Source organism: Thunnus maccoyii, chromosome 15 (genome assembly GCF_910596095.1).
Source record: "Thunnus maccoyii chromosome 15, fThuMac1.1, whole genome shotgun sequence".
Classification (NCBI taxonomy): Eukaryota; Metazoa; Chordata; class Actinopteri; order Scombriformes; family Scombridae; genus Thunnus; species Thunnus maccoyii.
The window spans coordinates 1,561,872-1,581,320 of NC_056547.1; the positions used below are offsets into that span (position 1 = coordinate 1,561,872).

General features: G+C 38.0%; 2 protein-coding genes across 2 annotated transcripts; one reads left to right on the forward strand and one right to left on the reverse strand.

Moving 5' to 3' along the window:
• Positions 1-881: 881 nt before the first annotated feature.
• On the forward strand, positions 882-7,978 carry LOC121913140 (oocyte zinc finger protein XlCOF6-like). Its single transcript, XM_042435818.1, has 3 exons — positions 882-1,081; positions 3,251-3,472; positions 4,556-7,978. Exons 1-3 carry the CDS (start codon positions 1,018-1,020, stop codon positions 6,685-6,687), a joined length of 2,418 nt encoding a protein of 805 aa, XP_042291752.1. The 5' UTR covers positions 882-1,017; the 3' UTR covers positions 6,688-7,978.
• Positions 7,979-10,304: 2,326 nt separating this feature from the next.
• Positions 10,305-17,684, reverse strand: LOC121913170 (zinc finger protein 135-like). Its single transcript, XM_042435852.1, has 2 exons — positions 17,188-17,684; positions 10,305-13,882 (listed from the first exon to the last, which is right to left on the reverse strand). Exons 1-2 carry the CDS (start codon positions 17,357-17,359, stop codon positions 12,582-12,584), a joined length of 1,473 nt encoding a protein of 490 aa, XP_042291786.1. The 5' UTR covers positions 17,360-17,684; the 3' UTR covers positions 10,305-12,581.
• Between the last annotated feature and the right edge of the window lie 1,765 nt (positions 17,685-19,449).

The following is a 19,449-nucleotide window of genomic DNA, read 5'->3' on the forward strand; positions in this document are numbered from 1 at the left end:
CTCAACTTTTACTGAATAACTGTAGAATGACGTAATAGAGATTGTACGTGTTTATAAGTGTGATTTTTGTGGACTAGAAGAAGAGAGTATTTCCCATCTATTTTTTCACTGTACTGGATTGATGTAGCCAATTTTCTAAAAAAAGAAACGTAAGATGGATGTTGAAATAGATTTGTTTGATATAATGCTATATTTTGTTTAAGTTAAGATTGAAAATAACAAGCCCTTATCATACAACTATTTATTATTATTATAGAAAAAATGGTCAGGAACCAAGCAACCTTTTCTGTACTTTATTAATGAATTTAAACAACATAGCACCACTTTATCTAAAACATTTTTGTTTGTTTGTTTAAAACAAAAAAAGCTCTCAAGACCTTTAAGTTATTAAGTGAATATAATAATAATAATAATGTAATATGTAAAATAAACTCTGGCATTTTAAAATGTAATCTCTCTTTTGTTTGTTTTTGTCTTCTTTTTTTATATTATCTATGTGTCTATTTGTACCTTTGTATATGAACATGTTTACAATAAAGAAAAACGGGAAAAAATACATTCACTTCACAGCCTCCTGCCTGTTTTTGCAATTGAGAAGAGAGATTTACAAGGCTTCTGAAAGATCTGCGTTGATATATATGTATTTAAAATCCCATTTTAAAAACTATTTATTAATTGATACTGTTCTCGCTGCTCCTTTTTTCTGATGTGTATTATTGATCTGTCATTCATGTCGGTGTCTCCTGGCTCTAAGTTGTATGTTGTTTTGTACTATGTGTTTTGTTTAATAAAGGATGGAGAGAATAAAAATGAAAAAAACGTTCCCTTCACACTGATATTCTTTCATTTAAACTCAGAAACACTTATCAGGTATAGTTTTATATTGAAACATGTACCCGGAAGTAGCCGTTGACATTTTATCGGCTTGACGGTGATCGCCGTTAGCGGAGTAAACCTTCAGCTGCATCAAATAACGGCAGAAAACCGTCCGAGTTGAGTTCAGTAAACAGAGCAGAGATGGACCGACACCGTAAACTGCGGGATGTGTTATTAAACCCTGAAATAAAGCTGAGAGGAGCAGGTTTGTTTCCTGTTTACTGCTGCAAACTCTGCGCTGCTAATGTTGCTAATGCTAACGCTAGCTGGCCGCGGTCAGTTGATTTCTGGCTGCTGGACTTTTAACACATTTTTACTTTCTCTCATCTTATTCAGTGTGCTGAAGCTGTAACACGTCGGCTGTGACATTTTAATCATGACGAAGCGAGTCACGTGTTCTCCGTTGGGACGTAAACAGACTTAAAAACGCTTCAAAAACTGTAAATAATAATAATAAAAAATAAAAATATCAGACAGAAATCAGCTGACTGTCACGTCAGACCTGCGGCCTGCATCGTCAAGCTAACGGCGCGTTAGCAGTTAGCAGCCGGACTGAAGCTCTCTGTTATCATGAAGTAGGTTCACCTTTAACCCTGGTGCATCACCATGGTAACCGAGGCACGTCACCATGGTAACCTGGCGCCGCTCTGCAGCAGGATCGGTTTGCAGCAGATCTTCAATAATCCAGAGCTTCTGTTTGCAGGTTTCAGATGAAGTGATTTACTTAATCTGGTTTAAAACTGAAACCTGCAACAGCTGATTTCTTTTCCAGTTAGAAGTTAAAGTTCACTTTTATTGTTATTTTTTATTTTTACACAAAGACATGCAGATTGTAGCCACATACATGCCACAAACACAGAAACTCAGTGAATAACAGTTTACAGTAGGATAGTACGGACCACAGGAGGGGCCATGGAGAAAATAAATAACTAATTTGAGTTATCAATTTATGCCATTCTCTCATCTGATGTACATCCTCACTGTGGATCGCTTGGATTTAATAAGGTTTTATTTTGATCTTGGATTCAGAGATTTGTGGATATTAAGCCCAACACTGTGTGATCCCTTATGATATAGAGCGAATTCTACGGGATGACAGACTTATTCACTGTAAACACTTTGATGCTTCAATTGCATATAAACTCAGCTTCAAGGTTGTGGACATGGATGTATCATCCACCCACCCACCCACCCACCCACCCATCCATCTTTCCATTTTCTATAACATTTATCCTCTAGAGGGTTGTTGGGGGAAGCTGCAGCCCATCTCAGCTGACATTGGTTAAGACGTGGGGTACAACTTGGACAGGTCGCCGGTCAATCACAGGACCGACACGTAGAGACAGACAACCATTCACACCTGTGGGCAATTTTTAGAGTCTCCACTTAACTTAACCTGCATATTTTTGGTCTGTGGGATAAAGACAGAGCATCCAGAGAGAGCATATATGTATAGATATATACAGTATATTATGTATTATATTCTCTTAGTACATCAGTGGTTGTGGAGTGCTTCCTGACTGACCTGGGGAAACATCTTCATCACTTTCTTCAAACTTCCGGCTGACTGGCAAAATAGTTAAATTGAGAACACAACACACGGGCTCCATAGAATAGAAAGTTAAATAGGTAAAAAATGAGAATAAATAAATACAATAAAGTAGGACAAGAAAAATACTTCAGTAATAGTGGCAATGAACCAATAACAAAAACTATTTTATATCTAAAAAGCACAGTTACAGTATTATTTCCAAGAGTCATCTCTCTCTCTTTACATATATAATATAGATATTAAAAAACTTGAGCAGTGTTTCAGGAAGGAAGCCTTTAGTTCGGCTGATTTTGGTGCAGAAGACAAAGTTCTTTCTTTGTAACGTATGATGTTTTATTCTTGTCGGTGTTTGACAAATGTTTCACAATAAATAACCAACTAACTCAGATATGTATATATAGAATATACAGTATATTGTAGATGCTGCATTCACAGACGTGTGTGGATGTGGGAAATGTCAATCTGAGATGATCAACACAACTTTCTTATATCTTGTTCTCATAATAGAAACAAACCAAAAGTCAGTTTAAGAAACAAAAGATCTTGAAACAATTATATAACTCAGGGAAAATATTTTTAAATTGGAAAAGAAATGTGAATAAAATGACAAAGAAAAAAGAAAAGAAAATTACATTTGAATTGAGAAACTTTACACTTGGTTGGTTGTTGTATTTTTTTTCATGGATCAAGATTTATGGATCAAGCATGTTCATTAAATTGGTGCTCTAAGTAACTGAGAAGATCTTAATGGTGGCTCTAGTACTCTAGTTGGAAGTTCAGTCGTCGTTTTCTGATGTTTGATGTGTTTCGTGTTCCCTGCAGACGTCCAGCAGCTGTTGGTGAGGACGGAAGAAGTTGCCCCTGAGCAGCGGGAGTGGAGCTCCAGTCCGGACCAGGAGGACCCAGAGCCCCCACACATTAAAGAGGAACAAGAGGAACTCTGGACCAGTCAGGAAGGAGAGAACCTTCAAGAGCTGGAGGAGGCTGATATCACCAAGTTCACATTCACTCCTGATGATGATGATGATGATGATGATGATTCAGGTTTGAACAACATGGATGTTTTAAATTTTTAGAGCAGTAAGAAGTTTAAGTTCCCTCCACCACCAAAGAGACCAAGGAAAAAATTTCAAATTGGTGAGGGGGTCTTGGAGGTAATTGCAGAGATTCTCGGGGTCTTTTAGTAGTTTCTAGTGGATCATTACGTGGTGCTTGTGATCATTAATGAGGTTTTCAGGAAGGTGGTTCCAGTGGTGCTTCAGGTGGTTCTAGTTCTCTTTTAGGAGATTCTGGAGCAATGTGTCAGACCACCACCACCAAAACCATATAAATATGGACGATGTGTCCCCACTTCCTACCACTATGCAAAAATGAAGCCAAAATATTGCGTTTTCGGTAGCTGCCATCTTGGTTGTGTGACGTCATTGGCAACCAGAATCTATGCAGTAGAGTCAGGGGTGGGATGGTGGACTGCGGGACACGCCCCCTCAACTTGACTGACAGCCCCCCCACCGCTGAGAGCCAAGTGAACCCCAGCAGCTGCGATGGAGGTAAACTGGCCGAAACCAGCCGGTGACCAGCAGTTATGGCTTGTGGTGAATCACAAATGAAGATATACGTTAGCGTCTAACAGCAGAAAATGCTCTGCCTGTCTTGACTCATCTGAGGGAGATTTGAGGGCGGCTGTCAATCACAGCTGTCAATCATGACATCACACCCCCTCTTTTTATCGTCAAATAACTAATTAAAAACAAACTTATCAGAAAAAATGAGCACTTGAACATACATCAGCATGATAAGAACAACCTAAAATGACAGAAACCATCTTTCGAGAAAAACTAAAGTTTTTAGTTTGGTCCATGTCCCATCTGCTTACATGTAGGCGGTGGGATTTATGACCTATACTACAACCAGCCACTAGGGGGCAATTGAGTCAATATTTTGACTTCACTTTTGGGGAGCTGTCATGTCATCCATCTTTACATGCAGTCTATGATCACTAAACTGAAATACTAAATGAGAGAATGTGCAAATATTCTGTGTATAAAATGCAACAAATGCAAAAAAAACCCCCTAAAACATATCAATCACTCAGACTTGTTTCTGTGTGTTTCCTCTTCTCTGCAGACGTCCAGCAGCTGTTGGAGAGTAAAGAAGAGGTTTCCTCTGAGCAGCAGGACTGGAGCTCCAGTCTGGACCAGGAGGACCCAGAGCCCCCACACATTAAAGAGGAACAGGAGGAACTCTGGACCAGTCCGTCACAATCAGTCTGGAACTTAACTCCAAATAGACGTTTACAACCAGATACTGAGGTTTCAGACTCTTCTGAGTTCAAGACCGAAGTCAGTGATGATGATTGGACAGATACCAGTGAACCTCAGTCAGTTTTAAACTCTCTGAAAATTATTGAAGTACCTGTTAGTGATATGAGATGTAATACTGGAAAGAAAACATACAGCTGCCCTGTGTGTGGGAAAATATTTGGCCGCAGCCCACATCTGAAGATACACATGAGAACTCACACAGGGGAGAAACCGTTTAGTTGCTCATTTTGTGGTAAAAGTTTTACACAAAAGGTAAATCTGACATACCACATGTCAGTACACACAGGGGAGAAACGCTTCAGCTGCCGTTTTTGTCATGAAAGATTCACTTGGTATACTCAGCTCAAAAGCCACCAGTGTGTTTGTGAGTCGTCACAGCTTCATCAGAGCCAGACTGAGGAAAACAGAGATGCAGAGACCGGTGAGAAATCCTTCAGCTGTTCTGAGTGTGGGAAAAGATTTGGTCGCAAGGATAATCTGAACATTCACATGAGAATCCACACAGGAGAGAGACCCTTCAGTTGCACAGTTTGCGGTAAGAGTTTTAAACATGGAGGACATCTGACACAACACATGTCAGTCCACACAAAAGAGAACCGATTCAGTTGCAATGTTTGTGACAAACGATTCACCTGGCTTTATCAGCTCAAAAGACATAACTGTAGTGGTGAGTTCTCAGAGCCTCATGAAGTCTGGACCAATCAGGAGGGAGAACAGCTTCAAAGGCTGGAGGGGGCTGATAAGTTCACATTCACTCATGTGCCTGTGAAGAGTGAAGATGATGAAGAGAAACCTCAGTCCTCACAGCTTCATCAAAGACAATCTGAGGAGAACAGATACTTTGTGGGAGAAAAGGACTGTGGAGGATCAGAACCAGCCAGGAACTCACATCCAGATAGACATTTACAATCACAAAATGACATCAAGGTTTCAGACTTTCCTGAGACTGAAGCTGGTGACGGTGATTGGAATGAGACCCGAGAACCTCAGTCAGGTTCTGTGAAAATCACTGAAATTGATACAGGTATAAATACTGGCAAAAAATCATTTAGTTGCTCTGAATGTGGTAAAATATTTGGCCGCAAGGAACATTTGCAGACTCATGTCAGAATTCATACAGGAGAGAGACCCTTTAGCTGTTCTGACTGCGGTAAAACATTCGGCTGCAAGAGGTCACTTCTGGGCCACATGACAAGTCATACGGGAGAAAAACCATTCAGCTGCTCTCAGTGCGGGAAAAGATTTGGTCGCATGGTAAATCTGAAGACGCATGAAAGACTTCACACAGGAGAGCGACCATTTAGCTGCCCATTTTGTGGTAAAGGATTTACACAAAAGGTACACATGACACAGCACATGGCTGTCCACACAGGTGAGAAACAGTTCAGTTGCAGCGTTTGTGACAAAAAATTCACATGGCTATCGGGGTTCAGGAGACACAAGTGTGGTGTTGAGCAGTCAGAGCTCGATGAAGCTGAGGACAACTCAGAGGTAGAACCAGGTGAGAAACCATTTCGCTGCCGTGAGTGCGGTAACAGATTTAATCACAAGCACAATCTGAAGGCTCACATGAGAATTCACACAGGAGAGAAACCGTTCAGTTGCTCTGTTTGTGGTAAAGGTTTTATTACAAGTGGAGCTCTGAAGAAACACCTAAGAACTCATTCAGGAGAGAAACCGTTCAGCTGCCCAGTTTGTGGTATAAGATTCACACAAGGAGGAAACTTGAAGCGACACATGGCGCAGCACACGGGAGAAACGCGAGAGAAACCGTTCAGCTGTTCAGTTTGTGGGAAAAGCTTTACACAAGTGTCAAATATGAAGAGACACATGACACAACACACTGCGGCTGAAACAAGTCAGCTGCAGGAAGAAGGAAGCGAAGCTGTGATGAGTTCAGACCTGACAGAGTATCAGCAGTCTACTGATGACTGAGGGACTCTGACTTCACATGTCTCTGACTGCAAACCACCTGACAACTGATATCATATATATTATTATATCAGAGCTTTACATTGTTTTAATTTGTTTAATATATTTCAGTTCCCAAAGTGGACACATATACTTAAGAGGTGCTACAGATCCTACATGATTCTTTTGATGTAAACAGCCTCAAATTAAAGCTGAAAATATTCTCAACATGTCCAACACTTCAGGTCATGACAGGATTCAAACTAATGAATCCCATCAGCCTTTCATACCTCTGCACACCTGACCAATCACAGCGTGAAGATTGTCTATTTCAGAAAGTTGTTTTCTTCTCCACTACGGGAAATTAATGACCTGTAACTTGGAGCTTCCCGTTAACACAAACCTGTAAGAACCTCTAAGGTCTTGGTTCTAGGTTCTGCCTTGTTTTCCACTGTGTTTTACAAACCAGAATGTTTTGAATATATGTCATGAAAATGAGAACAAATATCATCTTTGACACCAAATATTATATACTAAGATTTTATTTATAGAATAACTCTGGTTTTATTGTATATTTCATTGATTGAGGCAAAATAAACTATAGTGTGTGTTCATGGTGATGAAGGAACATGTCATCCAGTGCAACGATGTGACTCATTGATGTGTTTTTAATAGTTTTTTGGACAATAACGGAGCTCCACTGCACAGAGGACGAAGATATATCACATAATACTTGTGACTTGTTAGTGGATCATTCACTGTTGGTTTGACTCTGCACATGAAGAAAAATGAATATCAGCATAGTTGTACTTAGCATGAATGTTCCTGTGTCCAAATATTATTTTTTGTACACCAAAACTGAGGAACTGTGTATAAAAAAAGAAAGTAAGTTCATTCCCTGGGGAATCAGCCTGAAATGTTAATACAGTATTTAATTAAAAGTATTTGTTATTTCAGATTTTAGCTTTCATAAACAGTCTGAATGGATTTCCCAGTGTTTTAACTGCACACTTAAACATGCTGTAAAAAAACAAAATACTTTGAGATTCCAGGTTCATTGTTTTTAAATTTAAATGAAATGTTAATTTTATTTTTTAAAGAGAAAATGATTGTATTTTGTTCTTTATTAACTGAACGTCGACATGTTCAGTCTAGAGTATATTTGTGTGATGAAACAGAACCACATGTGATCATTTATGAATGGTAGAGGACCAATGAAAACACAGTTTTCTGACTTAAAAATTGGTTGTGAAATCATTTTTTTTCAATTTCTGGATGTTCTGAGGGAACAGTTGAATAAACCAGTTTGCATTCAGCCACAGTCAAAGAAGTTATTCTTTCGTATGTTCATGTTTTTCATTATTGTTTTGATTGAAGGTTTTTGGTCATTAAAATTACATTGTGAACTTCATCATCTTACTCCAGCTGTCAGTAATATCATATTAGGATAAATGTTGACAATATATATCCTGTTTACATGAAGATAACTGTCTCCAGTTTTTGTGCTTAGTGAGGCTAATACATCTTAGACACTCAGAGATGAAACTAGTATCATCTCAAATATCTGACTCTGGAGAAAATGGACGACAAGAGGACTTACCCAAAAGATCAGAGTATTCCTTGAAGTATGATGCTTTCTAAAATGTGTGTGTGGGGTTTTGTTTCCCTCTGCATTCTTCTCAAACACTGTAAATATTTTAATCCATCAATCCTCTAATTATAAAAACTATTTAAACCACAGCAGGAATATGTAAACTGCTGTTCCCCACTTACTGAAGAAAGAAAGAAACACTTGTAGTCCATCAGGAGGTTCTATTAGTCATTTAGGGAGTTCTAGAAGGTCTTTGGGAGATTCGTGGGGTTCTTAAAGTGCTTTTAGTGGTAATTAAGGAGGATACATATACAAGGTTCTAGTGGTCATCAATTAGGCTCTAGAAGTCTTTGAGTAGGTTCCAAGGGTCATTCAAGAGGGTCTAGTTATCTTTTAAGAGGTTGTAGTTGCCAATGAAGGGGTTTGGGGGTCCTATTTCATGTTCTAATGGTCCTTAAGGACGTTTAAGGGGTCTTTTAGGAATTTATAGAGGCCATTCAGTCAGTTCCACTGGTCATTGGGGATGTTGTAGTAGGTCTTTGAGAGATTTTATAATCTTTGCCAAGGTTCTAGTAGTCGCCTTAGAGGGTCCTGCTGACATTGATTCATGCCGTCCATTCAGCCCTGTTGGCAAATAAGAAGGTTCTGCTGGTTATTAAGAAGGTTATAGTGGTCATTAAGGTTCTAGTGGTCATTGAGAAGGTTGTAGTGATCAATAAGAAAGTTCTCATGGTCATTAATGAGGTTCTAGTGGTCATTAAGAAGGTTCTAGTGATCATTAATATTCTAGTCATCATGATGAAGGTTATAGTGGTCATTAGGAAGGTTCTACTGGTCTAGTTCTAGAGCCATATCATCTTGAGTTGAGGTTTAGAGAGAGGACTGTAGAGTTAATCTCTTACAGTCATGTTATGAAGAGATGACCTCACAGTTTGTATGAACAGCAGGAATAATTACACGTCAACAACTCCTTACAGGTGAGTGTTGGATCGAGCTGTGCAGGTTTCGGTGCTGGTGGCCTAATTTCAAGTCTTGTGTGATTCAGAAATCCATCAGGTCCTCATGCAAGCTGCGACTTCCAACAAAAGATCATTTCCTCTAACATTCATTTTTGACACTTAAAAAAATAAAAAACAAACCCAAAACACGTGTGACCCATGTATGCATGCGAAATAATCATTTATGATATATAATCATGGATAATTATAATCATAATCTGCAACAACAAAGAAAACAAGACCAAGTCATGTTCCAAAATCTACTTTATTTGGAGCTCTGTATTCAGACATCAGCAGTCACATAACCAGAAGCATAAAATACAAGTATTACATTTAATGTTCAGAATAATATTAACATAGTGGTCCAGCTTGACACTCACCGCTGCTGCTATTATTAGTCATTTTTGCCCACTGCTACTTCTATTATAATTAGTCATATTTCTATTATTATTATTGTTATTATTGTTGTTGTTATTGTTATTATAGTTGTTGCTCTGCTTCCCTGTCTCTTTCTCTCTTAACCCAACCAGCATCCACCTAGAACCTGGTTCTGCTTGAGGTTTCTTCCTGTTAAAGGGGAGTTTTTCCTTGTTGCTGTCGCCAAGTGCTGCTCATGGGGGGAATGTTGGGTCTCTGTAAATTTAAGAGTACAGTCTAGATCTGCTCTATGTGAAAAATGCCCGGAGATAATGTCTGTTTTGATTTGGGACTATATAAATAAAACTGACTTGACTAGTGTATAAGGCTGGGTATCATTTTAACTGTTTTATTACTGGTGTCAATATGACACAAAAAATTATCCATTATCTTTGAGACTTAAGACCAACAAACAAACAAAAAAGCAGTAAAACACATGAAACATAACTGATAAAAGGATCATGTTGGTGAGATTAAATAACCACACACGCACACAAGAATTAATCAATAAAAACTAAAACTACAATAAAATGATATATAGTAATCAGGAAAATATGAAAAAGTTACAATAATAGCTAAAAAATTAAAAAAAACAAAATAGATAACTTTTCAATTAAAGACAACAAAGAATCTTGAAAATTGAGGCATTAGTAATAATGTCCAATAAAAGGGAAAGAATAACATTTACAGTATATTTGGGTTTTGGCAGTAAATAAAGTTAGATTTATTTGATATACGGCGAAAGTTTGTTGAATTTGAAATTTTATATCTAGTTCAGAACTTTCATCAGAAGTAAGTGTGGAATAATTTATCTGATGTGACAGAAACAGACTGGTATCATCTGCAAAGAGTGAAAGAAACATGGATGAAAGATAAAGACAAGTCCAAGAATAGAACCCTGTGGGACACCAGAACCAGCTCAGATCATAATAGATGAGCTTCCATTTACACTTACAAAGTGTTGTTGGTTAATAATATAATTATGGAGCATTAACAAGATAATTTAAGCAAAATATTACAATCACCAGTATCAACAGCTTTTGATAAACATAAAAATACACAAATACATCCAATACTGATCGAAGCTGTATGAATGAACAGCCGTGTCTTAAACATTCTATTACAGCAGCATGTTGCAGCCAACATGACAAAACATTCTCTTTTTAAAAGATCATTTTACCCTATAACATTTTTTGTTATAACGATATATCTCACTTTTCTTGTTTTAAAGTTATGTACATGTTTCTCATTTTGAGTAGATTTTGTGTAATGATGACAAAGTTTCTGTTGTAATAAGATAAATAATATGTAGTAATAACAAGGTTTTCTTGATAAAATGAAATATTTGTTTTGTTGTAATAGCAAAAATATCAACATGAAAACACAAAAAAAACTGTCACAATGTGAAAGGGATCTTGTTAAAATAAGAAAATTATCTTACAAGAAGCTGAGCAAATATGTTTGTAATGGTGGCAGAAATACCTTGCTGTACATTGTACATCACCCATTTGAGCTGAGAGACTGATAATTACAAAATGATCTCTGAAGAAGGTGTGAGGTTGTGAGATCAGTGGAAACAATTCCAGTTGAAAATAATACGGTAAATGTAGAAAACAAAATGATGAATCTGAACAGACGTTAAGATCAGATACTTGAGAGTTTTAGAAACTGACATTTCGCTGGTAAGATGATACAGCTTAATTGGAAGGCCAAAATTTCTCCCTCTCATTTTCATTGGATTACAGATATTCTTTACTTCCTTGAACTGGAAAAAAATAGACTTAAAGGGGCTCATCCATTCTGATTACATCAGAAACATTAACTTTTCACCTAACAAAGATTAGAAGACATAGTCTACTGGCATTGCCTGCTCCTTCCCTTCCCATACATCATGTGAGATGCAATATAATCATTTAAGATAAGCCTGTTTGCACAGTGTGCTCACTGACAATTCTTTTTATTTATTTATTTTTACCTTTTTTTTTCTCCATCGTCTTCTCTTTTCCTTGTCCCTTTTTGATGTATTATTTTTTTATAATTATTATTATCAATGTGTTACTGCTGGTATTGTTATTGTGACAACCATCTTCTTGCTGTAAATAGTTCTAATAAAGAAACTTACATTTTGGTCAGTACCAGAAAAGTAGAGAGGGGGGGGGGTACTCAACCGTAGAACTGTATGTGGACTACCAGTCGATTATTGTAAAGGCTTTAAGCAGAAGATGAACTCTTCCTTCCTCTGATGTTATTATTTCAATCCATGTTGTTCCTGTCTCAACCAGGGAGACTGAGTCAGTAATTGAAAGACATTTTAAGATGGAGTGTAAATTAGCATGTGTTTAGTTAAAGTTAATCTACATCAATCAATGCACCACAAGTGTTTATTACAAACTGAGCAGCTAAATGGTTCCTCTCCTGTATGACTTTGCATGTGAGTTTGTAAACTTCCTAACTGGCCAAATCTTTTTCCACACTCAGAGCAGCTTAATGATTTCCTATGAGTACTACATCTCTACATCTCTATCACTTCTTTATTTTCCTGAGAGTTTAAACCTGACTGAAAGTCTCAGTCTCAGCTTCAGAAGATTCTGAAGTCTTATCATCACTAACTGGTTGTAAATGTCTATCTGGATGTGAGCTCCTGGCTGGTTCTGATCCTCTACAGTCCTCTCCATCAGCTTCTGTTTTCATCTGTTCAGTTGAGCTACTGTCTCTGCCTCTCAGTTCTCCTCAGTTTGGCTTTGACAGAGCCATGAGGACTCATAACGGATACACTTATGAGTTTAAAGCTGATGTTGCCAAATTAATCTTTTGTCACAAAGTGAACAGCTGAATGGTTTCTCTCCTGAGTCTCATGTGTGCCTTCAGATTTGGGTTAGAGTCTTAAGTCTTCACAAACTGGTTGTAAATGTTTATCTGGATGTGAGTTCCTGGCTGGTTCTGATCCTCCAGTCCTCTTCATCAGCTTCTGTTTTTATCTGCTCAGTTGAGCTACTGGTTGGAGTTTCTGCCTCTCTGTTCTCCTCAGTTTGGCTTTGATGAAGCTGGGAGGATTTACTAACACACATGTGTCTCTTGCGTTGTGTATGCCAGGTGAATCTTTTTTTGCAAACGCTGCAACTAAAACGTTTCTCCCCTGAGTGAAGTGCCATGTGGGATACCAAATTTCCCCTAACTGTGTATCTTTTACCACAAATTGAACAACTAAATCTTTTCTCTGCTGCATGAGTTCTCATGTGTCCCTTCACACATGGTTTGGAACCAAATCTCTTCACACATGTAGAGTGACCGAATGATTTCTTATCTGTGTTACATCTCTCATCACTTACACAGACTTTATTATTTTTCAGAGAGATTAAACCTGACTGAGGTTCCCTGGTTTCCTTCCAATGATCACTGAATCCAGTCTCAGTAGAGTCTAAAGTCTTGTCATCACTAACTGATTGTAAATGTCTATCTGTGTGTGAGTTCCTGGCTGGTTCTGATCCTTCATAGTCCTCTCCATCAGCTTCTGTTTTTATCTGTTCAGTTGAGCTGCTGGCTGGAGGCTCAGCCTCTCTGTTCTCCTCAGTTTGGCTTTGATGAAGCTGTGAGGACTTTCGAACACACTTGTGTTTTTTGATCTGTGAACGCCAGGTGAATCTTTTGTGACAAAGATGACAGCTGAATCGTTTCTCAGCTGAGTGGACAGCCATGTGTTGTGTCACATGTCCCTTTTGTGTAAATTCTTTTCCACACAACGAGCAACTGAACGGTTTCTCTCCTGTGTGAGTTCTCATGTGTCTCTCCAGAAGGTAACTGTAGTGATATGATTTACCGCACTCAGAGCAACCAAAGACACGAAACATATTTTTCCTAGCATAATGTCTCCTACCCCTATGAAGGACCAAGTTTCTGGCTGGTCCGCCACAGTTCTCTCCATCAGCTTCTGTTTCCATCTGTTCAGTTGCTCTGCTGGCTGGAGTTTGTCTTTGATGAAGCTGTGAGGATTGAGGTTTCTCTTCATTATCTTCATGTGGGACAGGAATGTATGTGAACCTGATGATATCAGCCTCCTCCAGCCCTGGAAGCTGCTCTCCCTCCTGACTGGTCCAGAATTCCTCCTGTTCCTCTTTAATGTGTGGGGGCTCTGGGTCATCCTGGTCCAGACTGGAGCTCCCCTCTTGCTGCTCAGGGGGAACCTCTTCTTTACTCTCCAACAGCTGCTGGACGTCTGCAGGAAACAGGAAACACATCAGACATCAGGAAACAAAGACAGAACTTGATTTTTTTGTTTTCAGTCATGCATGACTTTCAGTGTCGCTTCAGCACTGGATTACTGATACCAACCAGATGAGGAGTTCTTCTTCCTGTCCATTTGAGGAACACCTGAATTGGTTGTGGGATACCAGTGCAGTCACAAAAATCCTACCTAAACCAAGATTTGAACTCTGTTTATAAGGTCAATCTGAACTTCTGAGGGGTGACTACAGATTTTTAGAGATGTCCTGAGCCAGATTGTACCTTGACTGATCTGGGAATGTTTAAATTGATTGGTATCTGACTAAATAAACTCAATAAAATGTAGATCCTTTCTTTACTGTTTTTTGTCCAACTCAGCCAACGATCGTTTCAGAGGGAAGAAGCTCCACAGTAGTTTAGAGGCAGTGGTGGAAGAAGTACTCAGATCCTTTACTTCTGTAAAAGTACCAATACAACAATGTAAAAATATTTGATTACCAGTTAAGTCCTCCATGAAAAATCCTACTACAGTAGAAATACATAAGTATTATGAGCTTGATGTAGTTAAAGTATTGCAGTAAAAGTAGTGGTTTAGTCCCTCTGACTGATATATTATTATATATGACATCATTAGATTATTAATAGTGAAGCATCAGTGTTAGAGCAGCATGTTACTGTTGTAGCTGCTGGAGGTGGAGCTAGTTTACACTACTTTATATACAGTTAGCTAGTTTAGTCCAGTGGTTCCCAACCTAGGGGTCGGGCCCCTCCAAAGGGTCAGCAGATAAATCTGAGGGGTGGTGAGATGATTAATGGGAGAGGAAAGAAGAAAAAACAAAGTTCTGATACACAAATCTGTTTTCAGTTTTTTGGACTTTTTCTCTAATCTTTGATTTTTGCTGAAATATTGGATCATTTGAACATTTATTGAAATGAAAGCATGTGAGAAGTTTAGAGGGAAAAATCACTATTTGGTGGAGCTGTTAACAACTCATAGACATGTGAAATGTGACCCCGACTACACACTGCTTTTTGTAAGACGTCAAAAGACAAAAAGGTTGGAAACCACTGGTTTCATCTTTAACAATGTGTTGTATTTTAAAAGCTTGTTATATTATCCATTGTGTCAACTCTATCCTTGGGGTCTATTCCTTGGTCCATTGCTTTTGTTATTATACATAAATAATGTAATTCTCACTAATCAATACTTCAATGTACATTTTTTTAAAGATGACACAATTTTATATGCCCCAAGCTCCACCCCAGTCCGGGCACTCATTTCCAGTCTGCCTTTGATGCTTCCCAAATATCATTTCTTAATCACAGACTAGTTTTAAATACAGAAAAGACCAAGTACATGGTATTCTCCACCTCCACCAGAGATTTTGAGTATCCTGCCATTAAAACTTTAAATGGCACCCATATTACTTTTGCTGAGTCATACAAATACTTTTTTTTTTTTAGCTTGACAGCAGACTATCATTCAAGATTCATATTCAACAATTGATTCAAAAATTGAAAATCAAACTAAGCTTCTTGTATTGAATTAATGGATGTCTGTCTTCCTCTAATCGTAAAACTATTGTGCAGTCAACCTTCATGTCTGTCCTTGCCTAAGCAGTGTATTGTCATGCTGCACCATCAATACTTCAGTAGTTAAATTCTGTGTATCATAGTGCATTATGTTTTATCCCAAATGACTAATTTTCTTATAACTTTAGATCCAGACGTTCGGTCGGTTTCTCCCGGGAGCCCAATTATCCGCAGAGGTCTCCTCCTCTCCAAAAACAAACATACACGCAGATTAAAATCGTTAAAATACTAATTAAAGCTGTTTTACCTAAAAAAATCAATGTTTCTCCGATGATGTACAGTGACCACCGGACTTCCTGGAGGGGCTGTTAGCCGAGCTGCTGCTAACGTTTGTCCAGTTTATTTCTCTGATAACTTAAGATCCAGACGTCCAATGACTAAAATCCTTCTTCTGGCTAAAAGATATAGTTAAAAACCACCTAAATTTATCATGAAAATGTGTCTTAAAACTAAATAAAAGTCAATTTATAACAGTTTGTGTGGAACAACCACAACGCCGATGTATTATCTTGTGTGTGTGTAAGTTACTCTTTGGTAGACGCCATTGTAGCGGACAAACACAGCGCCGCCGTATGCATCTTGTGCGTGTTTACTCTTTGGTAGAGGAGGTATGACGCCATCGACAGGTGACCAAATGAAACGGTCCGTTACTTTGATTAAATTACAGATTTCTCTGAGTTTGAACATTGTTGGAAACATTTGGGATAATGTAAGTACACAACTCAACAACATATATAACACAGGTCTAGTTGTTTTTAGACATTTTAATGTGGAATAATTACATATTATAGCTTTAAAGCCAACTGACAGCTGATCCACCTCCGTCTGTGTGTCTACACAGGAGGCGTTCAGCTACAGTGTAAAGCGTAGGTCACCTGCGTTTTGAAAGTGCTCAGAGCCGATCACGACTGTGGTTATGTGTGTAAAATGGAGAAAAATAGCGCGCTTGACACACGGCGTAGACAGCTGTATTGATTAACACAGACCTATAACTGTACTGTTCTGTCAAACTAAAATAATTTTGATCCAGATTTTGTTCTGGCCTCTTCTTTATATTTGTATACAAATAATACCTTATTATCTCAATGAAATATACTGAAACAAATGTATATGTGACACAAACAGGTCCATTCATTATTTTGGCTAGTAAAAAATATACTTGGCCAGTGTATTTCTTTCATCTACCAGCCCCCTTGGCAGGTGAGTCAAAAAGTTAATTTTGGACACTGTGTATATATACACTAACTATATTTATAACTCAGAGTATACAGTATGTATATGTTTATTGTCTGGTTTGTATCTAGTTTGTATGCAAGCTTCTTGAGTTTGTAAATGAAAATTGTTCAATTAAAAAGAAAAGACATAAAGGGATCATTCTATGGTAACGAAAATATGATTCTTATACTCAGCTGATTATACACTAATTAAAACATACCTATGAATATTATATTCCATGTCTGCCAATATTCATTTTTGCAAATACAGATACCTTTAAGTCTTACACACTGGTCCTTTAATAAAGTTGACATTTCTGTAAAACAATTCATTTCTTGGTGACTTGTCTAGAAGCCGAATCATGCAGATGCATCTTCTCATTGTGACATAGACGTTTATCAAGTGATATGCGGTACGTTCGCGGTACAGTACGCACATTAATTTAAAATCAGCAGGTTTTTGTACAGAGTTCCGCAGTCGGTCACTAACCCAGTCTGTGCAGACGGATCTGCGGACTGAGCACGATGTCCAGCAGCTTCCGCTGGCGGCAGACTTCCTTCTCCAACTCCTCCAGAGTCTGGTCCAGAACCCCGCAGATCTCCTCCGCAGCTGCCTTCAGTCTGCGTCTCACCAGGACCCGCAACTCGGTTATTTTAGACATTTTTAACCAGGAAGCAGGAGCTCTGATGGCGGCTCACAGCTAGTTACAAACCGCTCGCCAAATTTCTTTTCCTAGGATGGCGAAGTCATGACCCGCCCTACTCTGCCTCTGATTGGCTAGTACTGGTTACATTCGCTGGTTGGGTTGGTTGGGATGATGCGTGAAGCTGCGTTTCATCAGTCGTTCAACGTGCCCTCGTTGACTTCTCCTCCGGGGAATCCCCGCAGCCGTGAAGTGTCGTCCCAATTCTCTGAAAAACTCAAGTGAACTTAGTGAGTTCGCCTCTTCATGGACTGAAGGGAGAGAGTCATCAACAACGATGGTCACTCAGCGCTGCAGATTACCCACTGTGCTTTGCGGTTTCTCATCATTTTCGCCATGACGTCAACGAGCTGCTGAGTAGAGTATGTTAGAGTATTTAAAACAGATGTTTGTTGTCCTTATAACTGTTATGTTTTGGAAATAATTTATCCAACATAGTCTGTTCAATATTCATTAACATACAGATATGTGCTGTTTGGTTTTTATGACATCTGCAGTTCAGAGCAAAAAATAGTATTATACCACAAATCTTTTTATTATCTTAGCAAAATTTCAAATTACACAAGAGTACATTTTATAATAGCAAACCTTTATTTATTTTTTTATAAATGAAATGCAACAATACATACAAACTATTCTTCAAAACCCAAAGCCTTTTCCCCTTTTTCTTCTTTCATTACATAATTTATATACTCCTTAAACCTTGGCATATAATGTCTATTGATGTTTATAATTGTTATGTTTTGCAATAAACATAATAAATAAAAACAGATGCTTGTGATCGGAATAAACAGAAAGAATGTCTGAGCAAACAATTTACAAGTGCAAGTAACAATATCCAGATAATCAGAATAATCATGTTGAAATTCAGTTTTTGTCATGCTATGGAATTTGCGTTATGCAATTACTTCCCTTCCCCATTATTTGCATTTAGAACCCATGTTGCTGGATTATGCTGTTTTCATTTTCCACATTATAGTAATGTTAGGCCATGCAATAGTGTTATTAGTATGTTATTATGGTATTTAAGGGTCAGAAGAAGAGACGGAGCTCCTCCTTATTAGGTCGAGACAATGGATGTATTATAAGCGTTTAGACTGAAAATTCAGGCAGGTGCTCTGCCTTTACAAAAGAGCAGTATCTACATTCTCCAGGACAAAGTCAGGGAAAAAAAGCAGAAATCCATAGTTAAAAATCAGCAAAAAGAATAACGTCATGGATTGATCTTTAAGATTAATTTATTTTCAATCAACAGGCTGACAAAACTGCTGACGTGTTTCAGCATGAAGCCTTTCTCAGAGTATGTAGGCTACAGTCACATCATGTGATCACCAATGAACAGACAACAGCTACACCTGAAAGGCGGAGCTCCACTACTTACACCCAACATTGTTCTGGAGAAGACAGGTATGTATTTTACGTAAAAATCCTGCTTTCAAACATTTACATGTGTCAAAATACACAAATATCACCAGCAAGATGTACTTACAGCATCAAAGTAACATGTAACACATGAAAGATGCACTTAGCTGTTGTTGATTTTTTAGTTTTTGTAGTTTTTATTATGTGTTTAGTCTGTTGGTAGTTTTTTTTGTAGCTCAAAGATGAAGGACACAGAAACTTATATAAAAAACTGTAACCCAGCAGCCACCAGAGAGCAGCGCAGGCCAACAGAAACAATTTAAGGAAAACAGAGAAAGAGTTGAGTTTAAAATATATTATCTGTATATATAAATTTATTTGTGTGCAGTGGTGGAAAAAGTACTCAGATCCTTTACTTCAGTAAAAGCACCAATACAGCAATGTAAAAATACTCCATTACCAGTAAAAGTCCTGCATAAAAAATCCTACTACAATAAATGTAGTTGCTTGATGTAGTTAAAGTATTGCAGTAAAAGTACATAAGTATTATGAGCTTGATGTAGTTAAAGTATTGCAGTAAAAGTAGTGGTTTGGTCCCTCTGACTGATATATTATTATATATGACATCATTAGATTATTAATAGTGAAGCATCAGTGTTAGAGCAGCATGTTACTGTTGTAGCTGC